Source organism: Mauremys mutica, chromosome 1 (genome assembly GCF_020497125.1).
Source record: "Mauremys mutica isolate MM-2020 ecotype Southern chromosome 1, ASM2049712v1, whole genome shotgun sequence".
Lineage (NCBI taxonomy): Eukaryota > Metazoa > Chordata > Testudines > Geoemydidae > Mauremys > Mauremys mutica.
This window is the reverse complement of record NC_059072.1, coordinates 93,213,305-93,241,254: the sequence shown is the minus strand read 5'-3', so window position 1 is coordinate 93,241,254 and position 27,950 is coordinate 93,213,305. Positions and strand designations below refer to the sequence as shown.

At 46.6% G+C, this 27,950-nt stretch overlaps 1 protein-coding gene across 10 annotated transcripts in view; it reads left to right on the top strand.

Moving 5' to 3' along the window:
* The window catches only part of TNRC6B (trinucleotide repeat containing adaptor 6B), a 240,152-nt gene that overhangs the window by 32,985 nt on the left and 179,217 nt on the right, over nucleotides 1–27,950 (top strand). For 9 of the 10 annotated variants that reach the window (XM_044985398.1, XM_044985465.1, XM_044985413.1 and 6 more), the window contains 2 exons: nucleotides 274–346; nucleotides 2,752–2,839. In XM_044985398.1, the coding sequence (XP_044841333.1) occupies nucleotides 274–346; nucleotides 2,752–2,839 (161 nt within the window). Of the gene's footprint in view, nucleotides 1–273; nucleotides 347–2,751; nucleotides 2,840–3,852; nucleotides 3,923–27,950 lie in introns of those variants that run through there. The other variant, XM_044985459.1, reaches the window with a different exon arrangement.

Below are 27,950 nucleotides of genomic sequence, written 5' to 3'. Positions count from 1 at the left end.
AAATCTGTATAATATAGACTAAAAGCACACAAAAGACCAGATTTCACGGGGGGGACCAGATTTCACAGTCCGTGATGCGTTTTTCATGGCCGTGAATTTGGTGTAGGGCCCTACTTATAAGGTGGATAAACTTTAATAATAATAATAAAAAAAATCATTGTGGAAGTGAGGGGTTGCTTATTTTCAGAAGGAAGTTTACCTTTCTCTTGTACGTATTTTGATCTAGTGATTAACCACAGCTGATTACATATAATTTTTCTTCTCTCTTTTCAGGGTTTTGTTTTTGCACTGAATGTAGCCAGGACGGATCCTTGTGGGCTTTAGCAGCCCGAGGAAATTGTCAAAGGTAAAATCATCCAAACACCAACATATACGTGGAATTTTAAGGGAGTATAGAGCAGAATTAACCTATGCTAACCTTTAATTGACTGGCATAGCAACTTCTCTTTCTCTTATTTCTTGTGGGTTTGGGTGTAAATGCTTGATTATTTTAATTCTTGTTGGATAAAGATATGTATACTGTGGTGGTTTTTGGCAGAGTTCAGTTGCAAAAAGAGTATCAACCTTTTAGAAACAGTGAAAACATAGTCTCATCTGATAATGCAGGTATACTTCTTTTTTTTTACTCCTGAGGGAATTCTGCACCAAAAAAAAAATTGTGCACAATATTTTAAAATTCTGCAAATTTTATTTGTCAATAAATAAAGTGGAGCTCCAGAATAGCAGTAGGAAGTACGGGCCACTGGCTGCATGGAGGTGGGAGGTCACCCTGCAGCACCCCTTCCCGCTCCCCCTCTCCAGAACATGGACTTAGGGGTGAAGCTGCACCTGACCCTGACACAGCGCAACGGCCAGGCCTGACTCAGAAACACCCCAGGGCCCTGCCCCTTCAAACCAAGTGCACCAGGTGTGGGCAAGCAGGGTCAGCCCGGCAGGATCGAAGTGGGTAGGGATCCAGGTATGAGATGAGATGGTTCTGTGTGGGGCAGTCTGGGCAGTTCAGTGGGGGTCTAGGTGCAGGGGGAGATCTGGATGCTCAGGGTCTTGTTGGGGGGCGGGTTCCGGGTGCAGCAGCAATGGGACTCCACAGGTGGGGTCCAGGTGAAGGTGGTTGGGGCTCAGCAGGGAGGTCTGGCTGTGGGAAGATGGGGCTCAGTATGTGTGTGGAGGGCATAGTCTGGGTGCTGGGGCAGTGGGGCGAGGGTCCATGTGCAGCTGGTTGGGGCTTGGTGGGGTGGGGGTCTGGGGGTGGGGTGGGGGGACAGTGGGAGACAATCTGGGTGCAGAAGTGGGTGATCTGAGTGAAGGGGGGGTTCGAGTGTGGTGGTGGGGGCGAAGTGGATGGGGGCTGAGTGCAGGGGGGCTCTGTATTCAGGGGATGATGCTCGGTGTGGAGGGCTTGTTTTGGTGGAGGTGTGGGTATGGAGAGGGGTCCAAGATGCACAGAGATTGGGGAGCAGCTCAACATACAGTGAGCACTCACCCTGCGATAGGGGCAGGAAGTGTGTGTATGGGGGGAACTTCCCGTAGCTGGGAAGGTTTCTGGTCCCTGCCCCGGCCGCTGCTTGCAGGAGAAGAGTAAGTGCCATGCTCCCCAGCCTAGCTGGGACTAGCAGCTGAGCCTAGCGCAGGGTAGAAGCCACCAGCTGCTGTGTCCCCAGCCCTGACCACTCTTATCCTCCACCCCGCAATTTACCTCTCTGCTGCCTGCTCCAGGCACCTGAAATGATGTGCCTGTGCTGCTGGGTAGGGGCGCATCACCATTCTTGTGGCTTCCCTTTGTTTCCCCTCCAGAAAGTCATTTTTTCTGTGGGGAAGCAAAGAAATCTGTGGGAGACATGAATTCTGCCTGTGGGAGTGGCACAGAATTTCCTCAGGAGTAATTTTTATGTTTCCAGGAACTTCTTACAGTTTTTTCAATAACTATCAACTCCATCTTTAAAATGTGGAAATAATTGTCGTCTTTTTCATATATAAAAGAATGTTCTGAATCTCTGCCCTTCAGAACAGTAAAATTGTAGCACTCTGTTACAATATAACAAGTTAGTTCTTCATCCATTTTATTCCCTTAACATGGTGCAGGGCCCAGGGTTGGGGCTGGAAGCAGAGCTAGGCGGCACTACCTTGCCATCTCCCACCCCCTTGGGGGTTCGCCTGCGTGCCCCCTCCCATGCTAACCCCTGAATGGTCCTCCATGTGCCCTTAGGGGGGTGTGCCCCACAGTTTGGGGACCTCTGCCCTAAGGTAAGAATTTGCAGGTATGGTAGGACCACTGTCAACCTGACAGTTTTTGATTAGCCAGTAACCAGGGTAATATCACTCTATATTGTATTTGTAAAGCTGGCTTTTGGTATTTATACTTAGATTATTTTCTATGAAGAGATTTGTTGACCTCCAATCTGTGTAATTATTCTTTGCTGAGCACACTTTTTTTTATGAATGAGTGAATATAATGATTATATAAATTCTCAGCCATTTTCTTCTGACACTTTTAAATTTAAAACAAATAGTAATATGCTCCTACTAGACACATTTCTCTCTTTAGAAAGAAAAAATGTCTATGTTCTTTTCCTTAATGCAAGTCACTGACTGAGGTCTGGGCTGTTGCATATAGTGTAATATCTGATTAAAGGTCAAGACTTTCAGTATTATTTGTGGAGTTATGAGATTCCAGCAAAAATGTTAAACATAGCCAACCCTTCCTTCTATATTTATTTTTAAATGTTTTTTCCTTCCCTTTATTTCTTGTAGGCACTATTTTGCATTTCTGCAGTTTTGCACAGATTCTGTTCCCATGCAAACCGATGAGGGAGAAATACTGGAGGAAGGCAGTCCCAAGGTCAGTGAACTTCGCTTGAGCAGGAGCTTTCTTGCTGATACAGGGAACAGACATTGTGAACACTAACTTCTGAGTTGATTGTATTTAAAAAGTAGAATTGAACAAGTCTAGTATTACTACAGTATGTATATGATATCTGCATACACAGTACAAGAAATGTCTGGGGGCGGGAAGAGGAAGCTCTTAAAAGAAACACTGAACTTTTTCATAATCTTATCCCTTTTACTGGAACTGGAAGGCCCTAAGACTTAGTGGTGGGGATTCCCTTGCCCCACTCCAGCCTGATTAAAGCATTAGACAGTTGGGCCCTCAGGTCCCGAAGTCACTGTATATGTGTTTCAAGCCAATCCATGTGCTGGTGTTTTGAGTCTTAAATATTCCTTTGTCTCTGTGGGTTTATTCCACAAACATCACACCCTAGCATGATACCCACCTTGGTAGTAACTGATTCCAGAGATGCACCATTGCATGAGAGGCTGTTCAGTGAGAACTTGAATGTTGCCAGAACAGTAATGCATGTAATTGACCCAGGCAGGTGAATACCTTGCTCAGAAAGGTATTGCTAGTTTAGTAAGTTCACTGGGGAGATGTGAAGGGATATAGGATAGTCACTTTTCAAAGAGCTACTTCCTTTAGCCTAAGATGTAATTGTTTCAATTTCACAAATGACCTTGGCTCTTCTGTGTATTGACATGGTACGCTGACTAACCCTACTGCTTCACAGATGTTCAGCTGTATTTTACTATCCTAAAAACTAAGATCTCTCCAGAAAGCTAGTTCGGTATTCACTTTGCTACTTGTATGTGTAAATTGTATTGCATTCCATTTTAAATTTCAACCAAAACCAAATTCATACTAGCTTGTTTGTGCTAGATTTTAGGTATCTTTTCACTAAGTCTGAACAAGACAACTGTATTGAGGATTGGGAAAATCAGTCTAATTTTTTCAGGCTTTATTATTCCATTGAGACACATTCTTATGGTTTTTCTTCACATATCTGCATACCTTAACAGAATAACAAATTATCTGAGCTATACATGTACCTCAAGGTGATGGTCTGTTAATACAAAGAGAGCTGCTATGGTGAGTCTGTGGAATTTCTTGGAAAATGCTTGGGACAAAGAGCTTTTAAATGGTTTTGGGAGGCAGGATTGCTGAACTTCAGAGTTAGTCAATGAAAACCGTAGCAGGTTCCAAACTGTTGTTAGAACAGTGGTGCATGTAATTGACTCAGGCAGATGAATACCTTGCTCAGAGGGATTTTGCTAGTTCAGAAAGTTCGCTGGGGAGATGTAAAGGGAAAAAGGATGGTGAAATCAGCTACTAATTCTAGAAGCACTCTAGCTTTGTTTGATGAGCACAGTGATTGGTGCTTATTTTTCAACAAAGTAAAAGAATGTATCTATGGGTTTCATTCTTTTGTGAACACATGAGAAGGCTGACTGGGAAAGAACTACCTAGTTTGAAAAGTGTCTTTGCCTCTATGAAAGCAAGCTTTTCTTTAGCACATTTAATTGTGGTGGTGGGGTTGGTATTGATTGCTTCCTTCCTGCACCCCCAGATATATTTTAAAAAGGAAAGTTTGTATTTTTAGAGAGACTCAGGGTAGCTGAACACGTACACTGCTGGCTGAAATAACTGGTTACCATTGCAAGAAATTGGGAGATTTGTTAATATGCATCTGCAGTCTGATTTTATTATTCAGATATCTGTACAGCACTGGCATATATCAGAAATGGTGGGGGAAACATTAGCACATCTAGATCTTCTTCCCATCATACACTGGGCTAGATTGTTTACTAAAATAGATTTTTCTAGTGCTTTGTCTAGTCTCATTTTACATGATTGTAGGTATGAGCCTTCCTTCCCTCCCATTGGGAGACTTTTTTTTTTTTTTAAACACCATTCAGTTGATATTTGATTTAAATTTTCCTCTTGATTTCAGTCTGCCATCCTCTCAGTTGTACCATCTTGTACATATTAAACTTTTCTTTGGCATTTACAAATATTTGAAAGATAGCTATTTTCTCTGACCCCAATTTTGTATTCTAGGTGAGCCATACATACTGTTTAGTTACATGTGTGCAGATGTAAAGGAACAGGGTTTTTTAAATTTATCATAAGAAAAAAATGTAGTTTCCAAGAAAAATAAGTGTATCCTTGTGGAAACAAAGTGGATTATATGGCTTTTTGTTCATTATTGCTTTGGTCTTGTGTCAGGCTCATTCTCAGTGTTCTGGAAAAGTGTCCTCTTTCAAAATCATGGCATTAGAGTATCTATCTATCGTCTACACTTGCTCTGGACTGTCTCTGCCCTCCCTGGCCTCCAAGCATTCAGTTATAAATAAAGGCTTATATGCAACACTTATGGATACGTGCAGTTCTGAACAATAGATTTGTCTACCTTTTTTTCTTCCCTGCTTTGGTGGGGTCTTTGTATCCATATTTTTGAGTCTTTAGAATCCTTTCATTTCCTCCCACTATCCTCAAAGTCCCACATTGCAACCACCATTTTTCTGACTTAAAAAAGAATGTCTTTTGAGTCCATAAATAATTATTTTAAATTTCCAGAGTGGTCACAGTCTCCTGGCAAATGCAGTGCAGAGCGTATATCATGCATTGATTCTTTCTTTGAAAGTACAATATTAACGCTGTTTCAAGTGAGGCTACACTTTTATAAGTATGATTCTGGCCTCTCTTTAGTAATACCCTGTGAAAGACTTATCTGCTTGAGGTCAGGTTTGAGTTGTTACAGGCACTCCTTCAACTGATAGACTGAGACAGTATGGAGTTGCCTTGTATGTGTTTGCTGACGTGTGTCCTAATGCTACATGTTGGAGCTTCCTAGACTTCACCTTGGTCCTTCCAACTCTGGGTCAGGTCAGTCTGTTCTGAGAGACATTGAATAGACAGGAATGTTTCAGTGCTCTAGCATGTCATTGTAGAGCCGGCTTGGTGGTTGGACCCCACAAATGCACAGAGACCCCACAAACATTTTCCTCCTTTTCAGTCCTCTCCCTGATCAAGACACAGATCACAGATATATCATGAGCAAACTGGGAGCTCACTCGGACCTCTTATAGATTCAAGGGACCTGGTCCCTGGATGATGTGGAGCTACAAGATATGGATATCCTGAAGCTCAGGGCTACTAAACTGCTCTTCCCTGTCTGTCCTCTGAAATTCAATAGTGCAAATCTTCATAGACAAAAACACTACAAAAAGAAACAAAGCCATCAGGTTCTGGACTTGGTGCCATCAAAGCGAGGTGACCGCCAAACATTTCATGTCGTGGGACTTCCTGAGCAGGCAATCTGTGACCAACCTTAATTGGTCCCTGCACAGTTCTATAATGGAGCTCATATTCCAACTTTGGGGATTCCCACGGAAAGACCAAGGACAACACACGTCAGAACTTCTGCTCCAGATGTGGACTGAGACCAGGATAATTACCAGATGCTTTTCTCCTGCAGTGGAACGGGCCTACTCTTTGCCTTTCCACCTATTTCCCTGATTTCCAGAGTGATCTCCAAGTTCAAGAGTCATTATCATTGCCCTGTATTGGCTGCAGTAGTTCTGACTGACAGATCTCTTAAAAATGTCCATTCAGCCTCTGATCCAGTTTCCAGACCCTCTGAACCTGATCTCGCAGTACCATAGCTAGATATTCTTCTTCGAGTGCTTGCTCATATCGATTCCAATTAGGTGTGCGCGCACCGCGTGCACGTTCGTCGGAAGATTTTTACCCTAGCAACACTCAGTGGGTCAGCTGGGTCGCCCCCTGGAGTGGCGCCGCTATAGCGCCGAATATATACCCCTGCCGACCCAATGGCCCCTCAGTTCCTTCTTACCGCCCATGTCGGTCGTTGGAACAGAGGAGTGCGGCTTAGCTGACCTCCACTTCCCTAGCTACTCGTAGTTCTCTCATTAATTCTTGTGTATATATAGTTCAGATTTATATAGTTGTAGTTAACTTTATTCGTTTATAGTATAGTTAGTGTATATAGTTCAGAGGGGTTCAGGGATTATCCCCTTCCCTGCACCCAGTGCCGGGGCCTATGCCCGGCTCACCGAGTTTCAAACCGTGCTCGGCCTGCCACAAGCCGATGCCGACAGGAGATCCCCACGACTCCTGTCTTAAGTGCCTCGGGGAATCTCACCTAACAGATAAGTGCCGCATTTGTAAGGCCTTTAAGCCGAGAACAAAAAAGGAGCGGGACTTTCGTCTCAAGCAGCTCCTGAGGGAGGCAGCTCTTACTCCTCCGCCCTCGGCACCAAGCGCTGGACAGTCTTCAAGAAGCGCTCCCTCGGCACCAGATCGCGCCGGTACCGCCAAGGCCTCTCGGCACCGGCCGTCGCCGGCACCGCCGTCCGCTCGGCACCGATCCCTCTCCCCGAAGGTGAAGAGGCACAAGACTCCTGCTGCGTCTGCACCGCCTGCTCTGCAGCCCAAGCGCTCTACTAAGTCGGACCGCCCAGCACCGATACCTGCCGTGGCAACGACAACATCGGCGCTGTCGAGTCTGGTGCCTGAAAGCTCCCCGGTGCGAGCCGTGGTTGAGCTCACTATTCCCTCCACGCTGGAGACATTTTCCACGGCGAGGGAGTTGATTGCAATGACGAAGTCTGCGCTGCCTCAACCCTCGGCACCACCGGTGCGGGTTATACAGTCCATCGGCAAGCCTGCCTTGATCAGACCACCCTCCGTCGGCACCGCAGAGCGGCACTGTTCACGATCGCGGTCCCGCAGATGTTCTCGCTCCTGTCGCCGATCCAGGTCCCGATGCCGCTCGCAGTCCCGGCACCGTTCTCCTTTTCGGTACCGGTCGTACTCGGTCAGCGTCCCGTTTGCCGGCCCGGTACACTCGGCACCAATCCAGCTCCTGGCACCGCTCCAGGCACCATGACTCTCATAGCTACTTCTGACATCGAGCCTCAAGATCTTGGTCGACCTCCCGGCACCACTCCAGTCGCAGGTCCCGATCTCACTCCCGGTACCGGTATGCCTTCCGGTACCGATCCCCGGTGCCGCGTCAAGCGACATCAGCTAGAGAGGGAGACTCTGCCCAGGGCTTTTCAGCTGCTCCATGGCCATCCAGACATGCATCAGTGTAGTCCCACGCGGGCAGTTCATACGTGCAGGACCATGATTCGGATGTGCCCACCAGAGTCTTCCAGGAGCCCCAGGCCCAGGACCCTGGCCCCCATCAGTGGTCATTCTGGACACCTTGGGCGTACCACCAGGCCCAGGGCGTACCACCAGGCCCAAGGCGTACCTGTGATCCCATCTCGCTCTGTTCCGTCAGAGCACCGGTTGCCAGAGGCGACAGTTAGCCGTCCCCCTCCGACCGGTACGGAGGAAGCCCTGGTTCAGCCACCAGACTCCCAGATCCCACTGGAACAGGAGGTCGTCCAGGAGCACGAGCCCACGCAGGACCCGCTTGTCCCCGGCCTTTCTTCTTCCTCCTCCCCAGATGAGGCGGTGGCAGGAACATCCTCCTCGGGCCCTCCTCCAATCGACTTGAGGGCCTATCAGGACCTCCTGAGACGGGTGGCACTCAATATGAACCTCCAAGTGGAGGAAGTCTCGGAGATAGAGGATCTGGTCATAGACATTCTGTCGGCTGACGCCGCCGCTAGAGTGGCCCTACCGTTCATTCGGACGATCCAAGCCAATGTGGATACCATCTGGCAGTCTCCAGCCTCTATCCCGCCCGCGGCTAGGGGAGTCGAACGCAAGTACATGGTACCCTCCAGGGGGTACGAGTACCTATATGTACATCCTCCCCCTTGCTCCCTTGTCGTCCAGTCCGTCAATGAGAGGGAATGCCATGGCCAGCAGGCACTAGCCCCTAAATCAAAGGAGGCTAGGCGAATGGACTTACTGGGCCGTAAGGTGTACTCGGCAGGGGCCCTGCAACTCCACGTAGCAAACCAGCAAGCCCTGCTTAGCCGCTACAGTTACAACACCTGGGCGGTGGTGGGCAAATTTACGGAGTTGCTTCCTCAGGACTCCCGTCAGGAGTTTGCTGCCCTCCTGGAAGAAGGGAAGAAAGTGGCGAGAACTTCCCTCCAGGCCTCGTTGGATGCAGCTGACTCCGCTGCCAGGACTCTGGCTTCGGGTGTTGCCATGAGGCGAATTTCATGGCTCCAGGTGTCGGGCCTTCCCCCGGAGCTGCAGCATACTATACAGGACTTGCCCTTCGATGGCAAAGGCCTGTTCTCTAGAAAAAACTGACCCTAGGCTGCAAAGCCTAAAGGACAGCAGGGTCACTATGCGCTCTCTCGGCATGCACACGCCGGTGACTCAGCGCCGGCCTTTCCGTCTCCAGACTCACCGCCCTTACCCTGCGCCTAGACAAAGACAGGACTTTGGCAGAAGGCTTGGCCGAGGCAGTCGTAGGCATCAGTCAGGGCCCCAAGGGGGCCAAAATCAGGGTCCCTCTAAACCACCAGCAGGGCCAAAACCAAACTTTTGAAGGCACGCCCAAGGACGGCATACCAGTTATTACCCAGGATCCATTCCCTCCCTTTTACAACCGCCTCTCCTTTTTCCTCCCTGCGTGGTCCCATCTAACCTCAGATCGTTGGGTCCTATGCACGGTGGAACTTGGGTACCACCTCCAGTTTATTTCGCCCCCACCCTCCATCCTTGTCCCTCTTCAGGGACCCCTCTCACGAGCAATTCCTCTTGCAAGAGGTGCGGATGCTCCTCACCATCGGAGCTATAGAGGAGGTACCAAAGGACGAAAGGGGCAAGGGGTTCTACTCCCGCTATTTCCTAAGCCCCAAGGCGAAGGGAGGTCTCAGACCCATCCTAGACCTGCGGGAACTCAACAAGTTCATGATAAAGCTGATGTTCCGCATGGTATCCCTGGGGACCATCATCCCATCCTTGGATCCCGGAGACTGGTATGCCACCCTCGATATGAAGGACACGTATTTTCACGTCACCATTTATCCTCCACACAGAAGGTACCTCCGGTTTGTGGCCAACCGTCAACATTTCCAGTTTACGGTCCTTCCGTTTGGCCTCTCTACAGCCCCAAGAGTATTCACAAAGTGCATGGCTGTAGTCGCTGCCTCCCTCCGCCGCCGTCGGATACATGTTTTTCCATATCTAGACGATTGGCTAATTCGAGGGACCTCCAAGGCCCAAGTTACCAGTCATGTGTGCATCGTCAAGGACCTATTCCTGCGTCTAGGCCTGATGATCAATATGGAGAAATCCACTCTGATTCCCACACAGAGAATAGAATTCATTGGGGCCATCCTGGACTCCAATCTCGCCAGAGCCTGCTTACCTCAGCCTCGGTTTCAGGCGATGGTAACAATTATACAAGGTCTACGGAACTTCCCGACAACTTTGGCTTGCACTTGCCTACGTCTCCTGGGTCACATGGCTGCCTGCACGTTCATAACCAAACATGCCAGGCTTCACCTCCGTCCACTCCAATCGTGGCTCACCTCGGTGTACCACCCGAGCAGAGACAGCATAGATATGATCGTCACGATCCCCCTGAGCATCCTAGGCTCCCTCGACTGGTGGTCGATGCCCTCCCTGGTGTGTGCAAGGATGCCGTTCCATCCACCTCACCCCTTGGTGTCCCTGACAACGGACGCCTCATCTCTCGGTTGGGGTGCTCACCTTGGTCAGTTTTGCACACAGGGCCTTTGGTCAGCTCAAGAGCTTGCCTTGCACATCAATGTCCGAGAGCTGAGAGCAGTCCGCCTTGCGTGCCAGGCGTTTCAGCAGCACCTACAAGGCTGTTGTGTCTCAGTGTTCACAGAAACAACACAATGGCCATGTATTACATAAACAAGCAGGGAGGAGCACGGTCCTCCCCTCTTTGCCAGGAAGCTATCCAGCTCTGGGACTTCTGCATAGCCCAATCAATAGACCTGGTAGCATCCTTTCTCCCAGGAGTCCGGAACACTCTGGCGGATCGCCTCAGCAGATCCTTCCTGTCTCACGAGTGGTCGATTCGTCTGGACGTTATCCATTCCGTTTTCCGGAAGTGGGGCTTTCCCCGCATAGACCTCTTCGCTTCTCGCGAGAACAGGAAGTGCCAGACGTTCTGCTCATTCCAAGGCCTCTCCCCGGGCTCGATCTCGGACGCTTTTCTGATGCCGTGGACGAGCCATCTGCTGTACACTTTTCCACCGTTCCCGCTGGTTCACAGGGTCCTGCTAAAACTCCGCAGGGACAGAGCGCACCTGATCATGATCGCTCCAGCGTGGCCCAGGCAGCACTGGTACACCATGTTGCTAGACCTGTCGATAGCCAACCCCATTCCCCTGCCTCTTTGCCCAGACCTCATAACGCAGGATCACGGCAGACTTCACCACCCAGACCTCCAATCCCTGCACCTCACAGCATGGCTGCTGCATGGCTAAACCGATCCGAGTTGCGTTGCTCTGCCTCGGTACAACAGGTACTCCTGGGTAGTAGGAAACCTTCCCCTTGGTTAACATATCTGGCCAAGTGGAAGCGTTTCTCCTGCTGGTGCGAAACGCACAAGGTTACTCCCACCGAGGTCCCGATCCATTCCATCTTGGACTACCTCTGGTCTCTCAAACAGCAGGGCCTGGCGGTGTCGTCATTGAGGGTACACTTGGCAGCCATCTCTACCTTCCACCCAGGGGAGAGTGGCCGCTCCGTATTCTCGCACCTTCTGGTTTCTAGGTTCCTCAAGGGCTTGGAGCGCTTATACCCCCAAGTTTGCTGCCCCGCCCAAACCTGGGACCTCAACCTGGTTCTAATCAGACTTACTTTCTGCCCCATTCGAGCCACTGGCAACTTGCTCGCTGCTATACCTGTCCTGGAAGACAGTTTTCCTCGTAGCCATTTCATCGGCCAGACAAGTCTCCGAGCTTCGAGCTCTCACGGTGGACCCACCGTATACTGTGTTTCACAAGGACAAGGTGCAGTTGCAACCACATCCGGCCTTCCTCCCTAAGGTGGTGTCAGCCTTTCACATCAACCAGGATATCTTCCTTCCGGTCTTCTTTCCGAAGCCACACTCATCGTGAAGGGAGCAACAATTGCACTCCCTAGACGTCCGTAGGGCGCTCGCATTTTATATCAAGCGGACAAAGCCCTTTCGTAAAATGCCCCAACTCTTCGTCGCAGTGGCAGACCAAACGAAGGGCCTACCTGTCTCCTCCCAGAGGATTTCATCTTGGGTGACGTCGTGCATCCGCACCTACTATGACTTGGCCCATGTTCCATCGAGCCACCTCACTGCACATTCCACCAGGGCTCAGGCTTCTTCTGCTGCCTTCCTGGCTCACGTTTCCATCCAGGAGATATGTCGCGCAGCTACCTGGTCCTCAGTCCACACCTTTGCCTCACATTATGCACTGGTCCAACAGTCCAGAGATGATGCAGCCTTTGGCTCAGCAGTTTTGCATTCTGCAACATCTCACTCTTACCTCACCGCCTAGGTAAGGCTTGGGAATCATCTAATTGGAATCGATATGAGCAAGCACTCGAAGAAGAAAAGACGGTTACTCACCTTTGTAACTGTTGTTCTTCAAGATGTGTTGCTCATATCCATTCCAAACCCGCCCTCCTTCCCCTCTGTCGGAGTAGCTGGCAAGAAGGAACTGAGGGGCCATTAGGTCGGCAGGGGTATATATTCGGTGCTATAGCGGCGCCACTCCAGGGGGTGACCCAGCCGACCCACTGAGTGTTGCTAGGGTAAAAATCTTCCGACGAATGTGCACGCGGCGCGCGCGCACACCTAATTGGAATGGATATGAGCAACACATCTCGAAGAACAACAGTTACAAAGGTGAGTAACCGTCTTTTCCATCCATATCCGAAGTCACTAGACCTAAGAGCATTAGGGAAAGAGACTACTCCCTATAAGTCCAGGAAGTTCTGTTTCAGAGTACAAAAATATCTACCAGTCAGTCAAGCTCCTCTAAATCGAAGCTCTTTATGGGAGGCCCCGGCTTAGACACTGAAGATCTTCGAGTATCTGTGACACTTAAAGCAAGCTGGTCTTTCATTTAGCTATAAAGTCCACTCAATGGTATTCTCAGTTTACCATCTGCCTCTGCAGTCATGCATGGTTTATTCTCATCCCATGGCATCTACATTTTTACTCACCAGTCAGGGAACCTGCTCCTGCCTTACTTTAGTTTTCCTGAGAGTTATGGAATCTCCCTTTGAGCCTCGGCCAAAATGTTTCCTGCACCATCTAACTCTGAAGTTGGTGGATATCACTTCAGGCAGGATAGTGATAGAGCTTCAGGTGCTTATAGTCAGCCCTCCCGTACAACATTTCATGAGAACAAGGTAACGCTGAAGTTTCACTCCTCCCCCTCGAAGTTCATTCCTAAGGTGGTATATGATTTTCATCTAAACCAGTCAATCAATTTAACTGTCTTCCCAAAACCACACTCTGCAATGAGAGAAAAGAAACTCCACATACTCAATGTTTCCAGGGCTTTACTTTTATTATATTGATATGCCCAAATCATTGACTGTTGCCCTCTCTGTTTATTGACATAGCTGAGCATTCTAAAGACTAAGTCATCTCTTCACAGAGAATATCAAAATGGATAACATTCTCACTCTTTTACCAGCTGGTTCCTGTATCTCTCCCACTAAACATACAGGCTCCCTCAATCAGAGTGCAAGCACCGTCATTCACCTGTGTCAATATCAGAAATCTTATAAGACGGCAATGTGGAGTAATCCAGTGACCTTGTCAAATACTATGTCTTTGACTTAGTGGCTAATGCCAAATTTGGGATAGCAGTGCTATAATCATTGATACAACTGGAACTCCTCATTCCCACTGTCTTGAAGGGATATTGTTTGCCGGTCATTTACTATACAGTGGGATCCGCACCGATACATTCAAAAAGAGAATGGTTGATTACCCTACAGTAACTGTGGGCTTGTGTTTTTTTGTTTGTTTTCTTTTTTTTTTGAGAGAGAGAGAGAGAGAGTAGTTTTTTTTGCTAGTATGGATCCCACAACCCACTCTCTGTCCCAGCTTGAGGAGTCCTCAACACCACAGGCTTCAAATTGCAAGGGAACTGAGGGAGGGTCTCAGCCTCTCTGCCCTTTGTGCCTTCAAAAAGGAGCACAAGGAGGTACCCAGGCATAAGCATGGTTCTTGTAGACACTGCTGGTCAAAAGACTCCGGTCTCATTTGCACAAGGTACATGAGCACCTATGATGGGCTCTACACTGACTACATTTTCAAGAACCACAGTTATTATAAGATAAGTAACTGTTCACTCTTAGCACCACAGAATACATCATTTTGGTCTCTCTCTCTCTCTCTCTCTCTCTCTCATACCCAAAACTCTGTTGTAATGGTAATCCTGCACATAAGAGACCAAGTGCAGTAAGTTACATTTTCACAGATAGTATTATTTCAAAGTCAGTTTTAAACTTTATACATACTCACACATGTTTCACATACATAGGAAAAATGTGACTTGCGGTATTTGATAAGCTGGTTCAATGCTATAAGAGCATTTCCGATATCTGTGACATCCCAGAATGTGGTGTATTTTGGGGTAAGGAACCCAGAGCTGGCCAGCAGACTTTTTATATGATATTAGTTTTATACTTATGCTGCATGCCACTTATGGCATTAATAGAATCACTCACCATATATTTTTGTAGCAGGTCACTTTTAAGAGTAAATATGCATGCATTTCAAACTACGAATAACACTTCAGAGGGCATAAATTGGAAAATGAAATTCTGCAGAAGAGTTTTATCTGCTTGAGTCTTTCTGACATTAGTAAGTGATGTGGACGTGAATTACATTACCATGAAAATTGACTTTGAGGTATAGGTGTCTGCTTTTGCTTCCATTGGAGCAAACTTCAGTGGGAACAGGTTGAAGCCTGAAATGAGCTTTAATATCACTGGGGTGCTTCAGTCTTTTCTTGTTTGCTTTCTCTCACTTGTTTCCCTATCACATTTTATTTCACTCTTTTCCATTTAATTTTTATAATTCTTTAGTTCTCCTGTTTTTTCATTTAGTGTTTCAGTAACTGATGCTACACATGTAAGGCCTCTAGCTGTATTCATGTGCTCCTGATGTCATTCAGACATCTGAGAATTGATGCTTTTACTGCATTTTCACTAGTGCTTCTCTTTTGGCCTTTTTCTAGGTGCATTCCTTTGGGTCGATGACTTTTTTCAATGCTAGGTCTCTTCAGCAAATGGAATTCTTTCAAAATTGGCTGGTTTTGTTTTTGTTTTTTTTGTTGTTTTTTTTTTTAAAAGTTGAATTGGTTGGAAGACCTCGTCTGCTCTCTTAGCTGAGTTGCTGTTTGGCCTTAGTGTCTTGGGGTTCTTCTCTGTTAATTCATTTGGTGATTTAAGTCTGTGCTTTTCTCCTTGTTTACACAGTCAGAAAATGGTCTTTTTTGTTAACATGCTATCAGGATTGCGAGGACAGCCAATATCTGCCATGATGTGCTGATGGTTCTAGTAATTTTCCAATGTTTGTGCCATATAGGGGAAAAAAGAGCCAATGTAAAAAATCAAGGTTTCTAAATGAGCCTAACACTTGAGATCTAATAACTGTTTTCAGGGAACATGTAAGTCTGATTTAACAGGAAGACTGAGTTCCTTTGCACTCAGACGTACCCTTAGAGATCACTCTACAGGATGAAATTAATTCGAACTTATTCTATTTAAATTTTTGGAAGCGATTTTATACATTCAGTGTTGTGTGTCCCCACTAAAGCACGTGAATTTGGCGGAGTGAGTCCACAGCTCTGAGGCTAGCATCGAATGTCAGAGCGGTGCACTGTGGGAAGCTATCCCACAGTTCCCGCAGTCCCCGCCGCCCATTGGAATTGTGGGCTAAGCTCCCAGTGCATGACGGGGCAAAAACATTCTCACGGGTGTTTCTGGGTATGTGCCGTCACTCGCTCCTCCCTCCGTGAAAGCTATGGCAGATGCCATACTGCCAGAAGACGGTGCAGTACAGTGCACTGCCTGTCTCCTGGTACTATGAATCCACTTTGCATGTCCTCTCATCTTTCTATCTACTCTCTTATCTAACCATTTCCTGCCTTTTTTCGGCTACTGTGAACTGAGCAGCACAGCTTCCACTGCAAACTCTGCTCTCCTGCTCTTGCATCATTAGCTAATTTTTCCATGTTGTCTGTCCTGGGCTCGCGTGGAAGTTACAGAAGGCAACGATTTCCCGCAGTTTTTCGGCCATCGTGAACTGAACCGCATAGCTTTCACCACAAACACTACTCACGCTTCCGCCGCAAACTCTGCTCTCCCGCTCTTGCAGCTCTAGCGAGCTTCTTGACTCCATGAAAGCTAGAGAAGACAACCAGTTACTGCCTTTTATCGGCCATCTTGAACCGAACAGCTCTCCTCCGTTTCGCGCCCTTTTTCCAGGATTACCCATTCAGGCGCCATAGCACAGCAAGCATGGAGCCTGCTCAGATCTCCGCTGCAGTTTTGACCATTGTAAATACCTCGTGCATTATCCCGCAGTATGTGCAGTACCTGCAAAACCAGGCGAGGAAGTAACGACAGTGCTATTACTATACTTATGAGGAATGGACACAGACGTTCCTAGAAGCACGGCATGTGTTTGAGATTTCTAAGGGGAGCAGGACACTTTAATTTCTACGAAATACAAGTAGTCCTGTGATATGTAGCTGTGTGTTGATCTTCTGGGATTGTGGGAAAAGAGGGGAAAAATGCAAGTTCAAGCCATTTTTTTATTCTTTCTGGCTGAAATTTTAAGTGCAGGACCTTCTAGGATCTGTAGACAGAGTGCCAGCTCAGTGTTTGTGATGGTGGTGTGGTACTTCTACTGAGGGTAGGAGAGGAAGGGGAGAATGGTACGTCTACTGCAGTGTTAGCAGTTGTATGAATACCTCATGATTCAGAGTTTTGCCATAAGTATTTACAAAATAGTGTTTCAGCTGAAGACACAGAGAGAGGTGCAAACTGAAACTGTGATGACTCAAGGCAGCTTTTCAATGCACTTTCTCTACAGTTGCCGTTTCCAGGCAGATGAAAGTGAGTATTAACCAAAAAAAAACCCAACGGTAATCTGGAAATATTGACTTCCCCCTATTCTTGTTTTGGTTCTCTCTACAGTGCTGGACATCAAGCCCTCTTGAGAAACTTTCCTGTAGATCTTTCTCCTGCTGCTTTATTTCCTACCATTTACCCACCTGTTCTGATTTGTCAGCCTGTAATATTCCCTCATGCCATTTTCCTGTCCGTATCCCTGTGATTCACTCCAGCTTTACTACCCTTCTGGCACCTGAGTAGAATCCTGCAGTTAAGACTGGGTTGCTTTTGATTTTTTAAAAAAAGTGAGTGTGTCTCTGATTTGTTTAAGTCAAGAACTATTCACACCCACTTTAGTGTGCTGGGGCTGAAAAAATATATTGACCCATATTTAGGTGTTTCTCAAATGGCTAAGTCACTGTCATCAGTTCATGAATCTATTGGTGGTAAAGCACACACAGAAGGTTAGCTTTGTTAACATGTGTAATTTTCCAGCTGGGAAATTGCAAATTATATTATTTGTAAACAAAAGTTTAGAATTTTTTTGTGAAAGAGGTTTGAGAAAACAGAGTTTTGCTACCTGGCTGCGCCGGCGTTTAGGAAGATGGGGACTGAACTGTGGCCATACTGAGATATGCTATGACAAGATCAATAATAAATGCGGAAAAGGCAGAAGTGCTCAATAAATATTTCTGTTCTGTATTTGGGGAAAAAACAGATGATGCGGTCTCATCATATGGCCATAACACTCTTTCCATTACATTAGTATCTCTAGAGCAGGGGTCGGCAACCTTTCAGATGTAATGTGCCGAGTCTTCATTTATTCACTCTAATTTAAGGTTTTGCGTGCCAGTAATACATTTTAACATTTTTAGAAGGTCTCTCTCTATAAGTCTATAAACTATTGTTGTATGTAAAGTAAACAGGTTTTTAAAAATGTTTAAGAAGCTTCATTTAAAATTAAATTAAAATTCAGAGCTTATCAGTTTAGTGCAGTGGTTCTTAACCTGGGGTGCACACACCCCCTGGGGCAGGGCTGGTGCAAGGATATTTTGCACCCTAGGCAAATCTTCCACCTTGCGCCCCCCCGTGCCCCCCCCAGCCCCCGCACATCAGTTCATTGAGGAGCAAATCCCAACCAGTCCACTGACTGGTTTTGCCGGGCTTGGGTCACCTTCCAGAGGCACTGGAGAGCCAGAATGTCCTGCTTGCAGCGGCAGCGAACCCCAGCCATGGAGGAATCAGCGTGGTGCAGGGGGACAGCAGCCCTGCAAAGGTGGTGGTGCCACTAGCAGGGAGCAGCCACGCCCCCTTCTCCTCCTGCCCAGGCTGCAGCCCGGTCCCCCCCCCCGGGGGGGCTCCTGCAGGCTGCAGTGGATGTATGTGGGTGTCAGCCCCCATGCGCCCCCGTCTCCTCCCTCGCCTAGGGTTACCATATTTCGACTGTCCAAAAAGAGGGGAAAGCCCTGCCCTAGCCCCCATCCACTCCCTCCCACTTCCCACCCCGACTGCCCCCGTCAGAACCCCCAACCCCCCTGTTCTTTGTTCCCTGACTGCCCCCTCCTGGGACCCCTGCCCCTAACTGCCCCCCAGAACCCCACCACCTACCTAAGCCTCTCTGCTCCTTGTCCCGACTGCCCCCTCCTGGGACCCCTGCCCCTAACTGCCCCCCAGAACCCCACCACCTACCTAAGCCTCTCTGCTCCTTGTCCCGACTGCCCCCTCCTGAGACCCCCCCACCCTAACTGCCCCCCCTAGGACCCTACCCCCTACCTGTCCCCTGACTGCCCTAACCCTTATCCACCCCCCCCGCCCCCAGACAGACCCCGGGACTCCCACACTCCATCCAACCACTCCCCGCCCCCTGACAGGACCCCCCGAACTCCCGACCCATCCAACCCTCCCCCTGCTCCCTGACTGCCCCCCCGGGACTCCCCTTACCATGCCCATGCCGGTCAGACACTGGCTCCCTGTGGAGGCAAAACACGCTGCTGGGCTGCTGCATGCACAGCTTCTCCCCCGCAGAGTGCTGAGGCAGTGGCGGGGTGGGGAGCTGTAGGAGGGGCAGCGGCGGCTCACACTTCCAGGAGCCACAGAATCTAAGCGCGGTTAGGGGAACTGGGGGGGCGTGCCTGCCCGGGCTGTGGCCCGGTGCCCACCCCCGGGGGGGCTCCTGCAGCGGATACATGCGGGTGGCGGTCCCCGTGCACCCCCCGGCTCCCCCCTCGCTCGGGCTCTGTGGTCCCCGGGAGTATGAGCTGCTGCCCCTCTCGCAGCAGGCTCAGGGCCCCGTGCCCCGGCGGCTCACACCCCCCCGGAGCCGCAGAACCCGAGCGCGGTGAGGGGGGAGACGGAGGGGCACGCCTGCAGCCGGTCTGGGGTCTCGACCACCGGCCCTGCTCAGCCTCCTGCCGGCCTGGGGTTCCGTTAACTCAGCCAGCTCTAGAGGATATTACACAGAAGCTACTAAAGTTGGACATTTTTAAATCAGCAGGTCCAGATAACTTGCATCCATGAGTTTTAAAAGAGCTGGGTGAGAAGCTTTCTTGAACCATCAGTGTTGATTTTCAATAAGATTTGGAGCACTGTGATGACTCTAGGCAGCTTTTCAATGCAGTCTCTACAGTTGCCATTTCATGGCAGGTGAAAGTGAGTATTAACAAAAAAAAAAAAAAAAAGGTAATCTGGAAATATTGACTTGTCCCTTGGAGTTGGAGTTGAAGTTGGAGAAAATTGGAAGAAAGCTAATGTTGTGCCAAGTTTTAAAAAGGGGAAATGGGATGACCCAGGTAATTATAGACCTGTCAGTCAGAGATCGATCCCAGACAAGATAATGGAGTGGCTGATAGGGCACTTGATCAGTAAAGAATTAAAAGAGGGTAATGTAATTAATGCCAGTCAACATGGATTTATGGAAAACTGATCCTGTCAAGTTAACTTGATATCTTTTTTTGATGAGATTACAAGTTTGTTAAAGGTAGTAGTTTGAGGGTAATATACTGAGACTTATGTAAGGCATTTGACTTGGGCATGACATTTTGATTTTAAACAAAAAGTAGAATGGTATAAAATGAACAATGCACACTTTAAATGAATTAAAAACTGGCTATCTGATAGAACCCACAGAGCACCACATCTACCTTGATAGGTTGGTAACCACCCCCAAACATACCAAGAAATATGTTTATCTGTAGCCAGGAACTCAGATACAGAATATGCTCTGAGGAGAAAGTCTGGGATATCCACCTTTAATACACTGAAAACTGCCTTTACCAAACAAGGACACTCCACCAGAGAAGTTGATTGCATCATTGAACGGGCTACCCAAATACTCCAAGAGAACCTGCTTCAATACAGAAATAACCCCCCCTCCAACTGCACGCCCCTATTTGTCACCTACCACCCAACACTGGAACTAGAGGGGTTATCAAATAGCTACAACCCATACTCAATGGGGACTCTATCCTGAAAGAAACTTTTCCTGAACCCCCTCTTCTAACCTTCAAAAAACAAACAAACAAAAAAAAAAACCCCAACCTCTCCAAATTCCTCATTAGAAGCAAGCTTCCCACAGATCAGGGCAAACCAACTCAAAGTGGCACCAGACCTTGTCAGAACAACAGATGCAAAAACTGCTACAATGATAACACACCTCACAACACAACTTTCAAGATCCATGGGTCCTACATGTGCCTGTTGCAACATGTCATGTACTTCATTCAGTGCACACTTAATCCAGGACAAAAACTCCATATCACCTGTGAGTGAATACTTTTCACAAAGTGATCACTCTATATCTGATCTATCTGTCTTCATCCTCAAAGGAAACCTACACAACACTTTCAAAAGATGAGCCTGGGAGCTTAAATTCATAACTTTGCTAGACACTAAAAATCATGACTGAATAGAGGCACAGGATTTATTGCTTATTAATGCAGTCTATTACCCATTAACAACCCTCCCTTTTCCCACCTTCCCAAGGACTGGAGGTGTGTTAACAAGCCACTTCACCTTCAATGGTCCCTTGAAATATGTTAACTACTTATACTAAACAACCTGTTCCATTGTGTATTTAGCTGTGACACTCTGTTTCTCAAACCTGAAGAAGAATTCTGGGTAAGCTTTAAAGCTTGTCTCTCTCTCTCCAACAGAAGTTGCTCCAATAAAAGATATTACCTCACCCACCATGTCTCTCTAATATCCTGGGACCGACACGGCTACAACACACTGCATAGATCTCAAAATGTAACTGAAAACTGGGAATTGTAATCTAATGGATGTTTCCTGTGGAGTCCCACAAGGATCGGTTCTTGGCCCTATGCTATTTAACATCTTTATCAATGACCTGGAAGAAAACATAAAATCATCACTTATGACATTGTAGATGACACACAAAGTAGTAAATAATGATGTGAACAGGTCACTGATTCAGAACCATCTAGATCACTTGGTAAACTGGCACAAGGAAACTATAGCCATTTTAGTACGGCTAAATGTAAATGTATACCTTAGGCACAAAGAATCTAAGCCATACTTACAGGATGTGGACTGTATCCTGGGAAGCAGTGACTCTGAAAAAGATTTGAGGGTTATGGCTGGTAATCAGTGGAACACGAGCTCCTAGTATAATACTGTGGCCAAAAGATCAGATGTGATCATTGGATGCGTAAATAAAGGAATCTCCGGTAGAAGTTGAGAGGTTATTTTATTCTGTATTTGGCATCAGTGAGAAATACTGCATCTAGTTTTGGTGTTCACAATTGAAGAAGGATGTTGATAAATTGGGGAGTTCAGAGAAGAATCATGAGAATGATTAAAGGATTAGAAAACATACCTTATTTTGGGAGACTCAGGGAGAGCCATCTGTTTAGCTTAAAAAGAGAAGGTTAGGTGGTGACTTAATTAGTCTGTAAGTATCAACATGGAGAACAAATAGGCTCTTCAATATAGCAGAAAAAGGTATAACACAATCCAATGGCTGGAAGTTGAAGCTAGACAAATTCAGACTGGAAATAAAGTATACATTTGTACTGGTGACAGTAATTAATCATTGGAACAATTTACCAAGAGTTGTGGTGGTTTCTGTCCCATGGACAATTCTGATATCAAGATTGGATATTTTTCTAAAAGATCTGCTCTAGGAATTATCTTTGGGAAGTTTTGTGGCCTGTGCTATGCGGAACGTCAGACTAGATAGTCACAATGTTCCCTTCTGGTTTTAGAGTTTAGGAATCTATGCTCAGCTCTTGTGAGATTGAATATCACTTGACAGAGAAAATATCATAAAAGCTGGTGCTTTCATTTGGCCAATCCCTATATAGGGCTTTAAAAAGCTAAAGTTCTAAGGCAGCAAAGGGGAGAGTCTGTTTGATGTTCCTACCATATGAAAAGACTCCTATGGACTAAGATGATAAAATTGTTATTAAAATTAAATAAGGTACTGTCAGGATAAATTTGAGGAAAGACTTTGAAAGGGCTGCTGTAAATGTCTGTCTAGCTTTGTCAAGCAACTAAACTGAAATGTAATTTGAAGGGTCTGTAAACAGGTTGCAAACATTGTTTAGGATGGTAAAAGGTGCATAAGAATTAATAGAGTTAAATTAAGCAAACAAAAATATAGGTTGAGTATCAGTGACTGCTGCTTAGGGTGCCATCTATTATGCTGGGAAATAGTCTCCCAAGTGGAATGGTGGAAATCACAAAATCTGGGTAATTTTAAAACTGATATAGCTGGAGCACTAGGAAATTGTTTCCCATGGTATATCTTGCATTGAGTATATAGGTCAGGGGTGGCCAGCCTGAGAAGGAGCCCGAATTTACCAATGTATATTGCCAAAGAGCCGCAGTAATACATCAGCAGCCCCGCAGCAGCTCCCTCCCTCCCCCGCCCCCCCCCCGCTCCCAGTACCTCCCACACACTGGCAGCCCCACCAACCAGTGCCTCTCCCTCCCTCCCCACACCTCCCGATCAGCTGTTTCATGGCATGCTGGAGGCTGGGGGGGGGGGAGGAGCGAGGGCACTGCAGGCTCAGGGGAGGGGCAGAAAGGGGTGGAGTGGGGCAGGGCCTGTGGAAGAGCCAGGGGTTGAGTAGTGAGCACCCCCGGCACATTAGAAAGTTGGCACCTGTAGCTCCAGCCCTGGAGTCAGTGCCTATACAAGGAGCTGCATATTATCTTTTTGAAGAGACGTATGTGGCTCCAGAGCCACAGGTTGGCCACCCCTGATATAGGTGGATGTGGCCTAGATGACCTAGCAGGGCTTTTCATTTCCAATGTCTGATACTTCATGTATGGACATTGTGCCAGTGTGCAGTGAAATGCTTGCTTTAGGGGACAGTCAATAAGAGGAAGCTGGCATATATGGAGAACCTCTCATTTTGGAGAGGGAATGATGCTCTGGAAGAGACTAAATGGGAGGGAAAGGAGATGTTGGTTTGGTGATAAGAACAGGTTAGCAGCCAAATTCTGCTTTTGTTATGGTGAGCTCCAGGGTGGGGGACTTGCTTTTAGTAAGTCTCCTCATTTATTTATTTATTTATTTGAAAAAATAAATGTTTTTCACTAGAACCATTGAGACGCATTTACTATCTCTTCTGATCCTTTATTGTATTGGATCCTCTATTTAGTGTGACCCATTTTAATTGTGTTGGAAGGCGGCCTTTCATGTTTTTGTTGTAGTTGTACATCATCTTGGACAGAATGCAACTTTGAAATGACTATTACAAGCCTTGAACTGTGGCTAATATGGCTGCCCTGCCCTCTAAAATTAAGCTAGCACTGGATAACGAAATAATGATTTGTAGAAGGTGGCACTCTATAAAAACTCCTGCAAGGTGCCCAGAGTTTAAAAAAGAGGGAAGGATGGGCTGAATCAGACTTTGAGGACTGGGAAGAGCAGTTTCTCCATCCTAGAGTTCACAAAAGCACGCTGTCAATTAAAGATGGTGTCCGAATTCAGATACTCATTACAGCAGGATTCAAGCAAGTGATTTTGAATATAATCAGAACCTGCATGGTAAAAGGCTTTAAAAATTCTTCCATCTTAATCTGCCACTTTTTAGGAAATTAAATCTTATGGGTTAGATGTAAAATGATCGTGATTGCTCAGACTAATGAGGAAATGTCCTGCTACATTCTGAACAAGCAGGAAGAAGCCACGATAGGAAGGGATTGCAATAACTTGAATTTTGTGACTATAAAACTCAGTGTTTCTTATAGATTTCAAGGTCAGAAGGGGCCATTGTGATCATCTTGTCCAGTGGTGCCCAAACGTTTTTCCTCTCTCACACACACACACACCCCCGCACCTCCCAGTAATGGAATGTGTCTGCGCCCCCTCCCCTCCGGGGCGGAGTTGTGGTCGGGCCAGAGATGGAGCAGGGCTGGGTTGCGCTCACTCCCTGCCTTCCCCATGGGGCTTGGCCTGGCCCTCCCTGTGCTCCCTGCCGTTACTCTGCGCCTCACAGTTTGGGGACCACTAATCTAGTGTGGCCTGTACAGCACAGGACATAGAATGTCCCAAAAATAATTCCTGAAGCATATCTTTTTAGAAAAACATCCAATCTTGATTTTAAAATTACCAGTGGTGGAGAATCTCAATGAGCTATGGTAAATTGCTCCAGTGGTTAATTACTCTTGCCGTTAAAAAAAAAAATGCCTTTATTTCCAGTCTGAATTTATCTAACTTTCAAGTTCCAGCCATTGGATTATGTTGTATCTTTCTCTGCTAGGCTGAAGAGCCCATTATTAAACATCTATTCCCCATGTAGATACGTACAGACTGTGATCAAATCACCCCTTAACGTTCCCTTTTTTAAAGCTAAATAGATTGAGCTCCCTGAGCCTGTCATTATAAGGGTTGTTTTATAATCCTTTAATCATTCTCATGGCTCTTCTCTGAACTCTCTCCAGTTTATCAACATCCTTCTTGAATTGTGGACACCAGAACTGGACACAGTATTCCAGCAGCAGTTGCACCAGTGCAAACTACAGAGGTGAAACAACCTCTACTTCTATTCAAGAGTCCTCTGTTTATGCATCCAAGGATTGTGTTAGCCCTTTTGGCCACAGATTCACATGTTCAGCTGATTAGCCACCATTTTCAGAGTCTCTGCTTCCCAGATAAGTTACAAGATGGGGGATTCTTAAGTATGGCCTACATTCTTTTTTCCCCTAGATGTATACATTTACATTAAAACACATATTGTTTGCTTGCTCCTCAGGTGAGTCCAGTTTACCGAGTGATCCCAATCTGGCTATCCATGACCTGTCTCTTCATTATTTACCATTTCCCCCAATATTTGTGTCACCTGAAAACTTCATCAGTGATTTCATGTTTCCTTCCAGGTCACTGTTAAGTAGAATAGAGCCAAGAACCAAACCACTGCAGGACACCATTAGAAACACATCCACGCAATGAAGTTTCCCTTTTTACGGTTATATTTTGGGACCTATCAGTTAGCCAGTTTTTAATCCATTTAATGTGTGCTATGTTAATTTTGTACCAATATAGTTTTTTAATCAAAATGCCATCCGGTACTACATCAACACTATTACCTTTATCAACCAAACTTGTAATCTCATCAAAAGAAAATATGTGAATTTGACAGGTCTGTTTTCCATAAACCACTAGGTATTCTCAGAGGCTGCTTATGGGATCAGGCCTCTGCACGTGGCTTGGGCAGCTGAATGCTTATCTTTCGCGGTTTGTGAATCGCTCTGGGGCTTAAGTGGGAGATAGGCATGTGGACAGCTAGAGTGAGACAGCAGTGTGCATGCCTGGAAGAAAAAGGCTTAGGCACAGGCGAGTTTAGGCATTTGCAGGATTAGGCAGTAGCTGAATGGGAGTTTTGTGGATTGCAGTGGTTCCTAAAACAGGACTTAAGCATCTAAGTACCTCTTAAAGCTCTAGCCTGGTCCCAAAACCAATGATCCAAGAGACCCCTTCTTCCCCATCCCACACCAGGAAAGACTTCAACTTGAACATGAGGGAGCTGCCGGTAGGTACCTGTGTAGGACCCTTCACTCCGGAATCCTCTTCCCCACTCTTTGATCTGCCAGACCTGCCAGGCAAGCTACAAAACCCATCTACTCAGGCATTTGTGGAGTTCTGGAGATGCTTTTGTGGTACGGGCATATTATTAGGATGGAAGACCAACAAATTATGAAGCATTTTCTCCAAGGAATTCTGCTATACATCCAGCAATCACATAATCACCAAAAGCTTCAGTTGTCTCTCCCAAAATGTTTACCATCTACATAGATAAAATACAGGTGGAGGAGAGTAGAGAGGTAAGGCTTCTGGGCTTTCTGTTTAATATTAAAATTATTTTTCTCCCTTTTGATTCTGACCCTACTGTTCCTTTTTGCCAGATTGTTTGCACTAACCTTCACCCTCCTCCTCTGCGCTCTCTTTTGCACCATCTTCCCAAACCACAGACACAGACCTTGATCTTCATGAAGAGTCAAAGTAAAATAAATTACAGTGATCTAGCCAAGAAACCACAGACATTCAGAAACCTGTGGAATAGGATAGATTATTGAGGGGTGCTGTATGTCCAGTCCTTCAGTGATGACAAATAACTGTCCACTATCACTGACTGATTCTTATAGGTATGACTTGAACTGCTGGAAGGCAGACCCCAGCTACATCTACTAGTCAGCAGAGCAACAACTCATGGTCCATGCTATCAAAAGCATCTGAGAGGCTCAGCATGACCAAATTGGCCAACTGTTTGAACAGAGCTTGAAAAATTTGTCACCTACTAGCCTGAGACTTAAGCCTATTAACTAGGGTAGAAGATACCATTGCTGCTATGACCCCTGCAGTGTAAATGAAAAAAATAGATGTGTAGTATACAGTAGTAACTCACTTAACGTCATCCTGGTTAACGTTGTTACGTTGCTGATCAATTAAGAGAACACGCTTGTTTAAAGTTGTGCGATGCTCCCTTATAACATTGTTTGGCAGCCACCTGCTTTGTACACTGCTTGCAGGAAGAGCAGCCCATTGGAGCTAGCTGGTGGTGGCTTGGAACCAGGGTGGGCCAGCAGCGTCCCTATCAGCTCCCCTAAGTTCCCTGTGTGGCAGCCGCCCAGCAGGCTATCAATTGCCGGGCGCTTCAGCTGTCCCTCCCCCCACTGCCGTGTGCTGCTCCTGCCCTCTGCCTGGGAGCTGCTCCTGGGAGCCTCCTGCTTGCTGTGCGGGGGGGGGGGAAGAGGGGTGCTAATGTCAGGTGCCCCTGCCCCCGTACTTTATCTCCATAGAGCGAGTCGGGGAGACATGACAGGGCTCAGGACAGAGGGAGCTTGCTGTCAGCAGCTGCTGTGTCAAGTTGCTGATCTACTTAAAAAGGCAGTGTACTTAGAGTGGGGTCAGCGTACTTAAAGGACACACGCGCACACACACACCTCTGTCTCTCTCTGCCACAATGTGTCTCGTCCATTCATGCTGCCTTGTAGAGCGAGAGGCTACATTAACAACAATGTGTTGACCCTTGAGGGCTCAGCCGAGTGCTAGTTCATCATTTAGCAGTAAGGCATTCCCTGGGAAATATCCTACCCTCTTCCACCCCTCCGACTCCTCCACCTCAACCAAGCTTCACAATCATCATTGCTGTGTAGAGTATTAAACTTATGCTGTGTATATGTCTATATATATAATATATAGTCTTTTGTCTGGTGGAAAAAAAATTCCCTGGAAGCCAACCCGCTCTATTTACATTAATTTTTATGGGGAAGGATTCACTTAACATTGTTTCCCTTAAAGTAGCATTTTTCAGGAATGTAACAACATTAAGCGAGGAGTTACTGTATTGAATTGTAACATTGTCAGTCAGCTTTCAGTTAAATTACTTAAAATGTAACTTTTTACATCTGTCTAGTTATACCTCATTTCTAGGCTTGGAAAGATTAGTTTTTTATTGGTAAATGTTAGTAAACATCAATTTCACAATACACACAAATTGACAAAAAATATTTTGATCAGTAATAATTGAAACTTATGGTTAGGCAAAGTATGAAAAATGCTGCTTGAGAATTTATTATAAATTGATTTAAGGTTATTTACTCTGTGTATTTT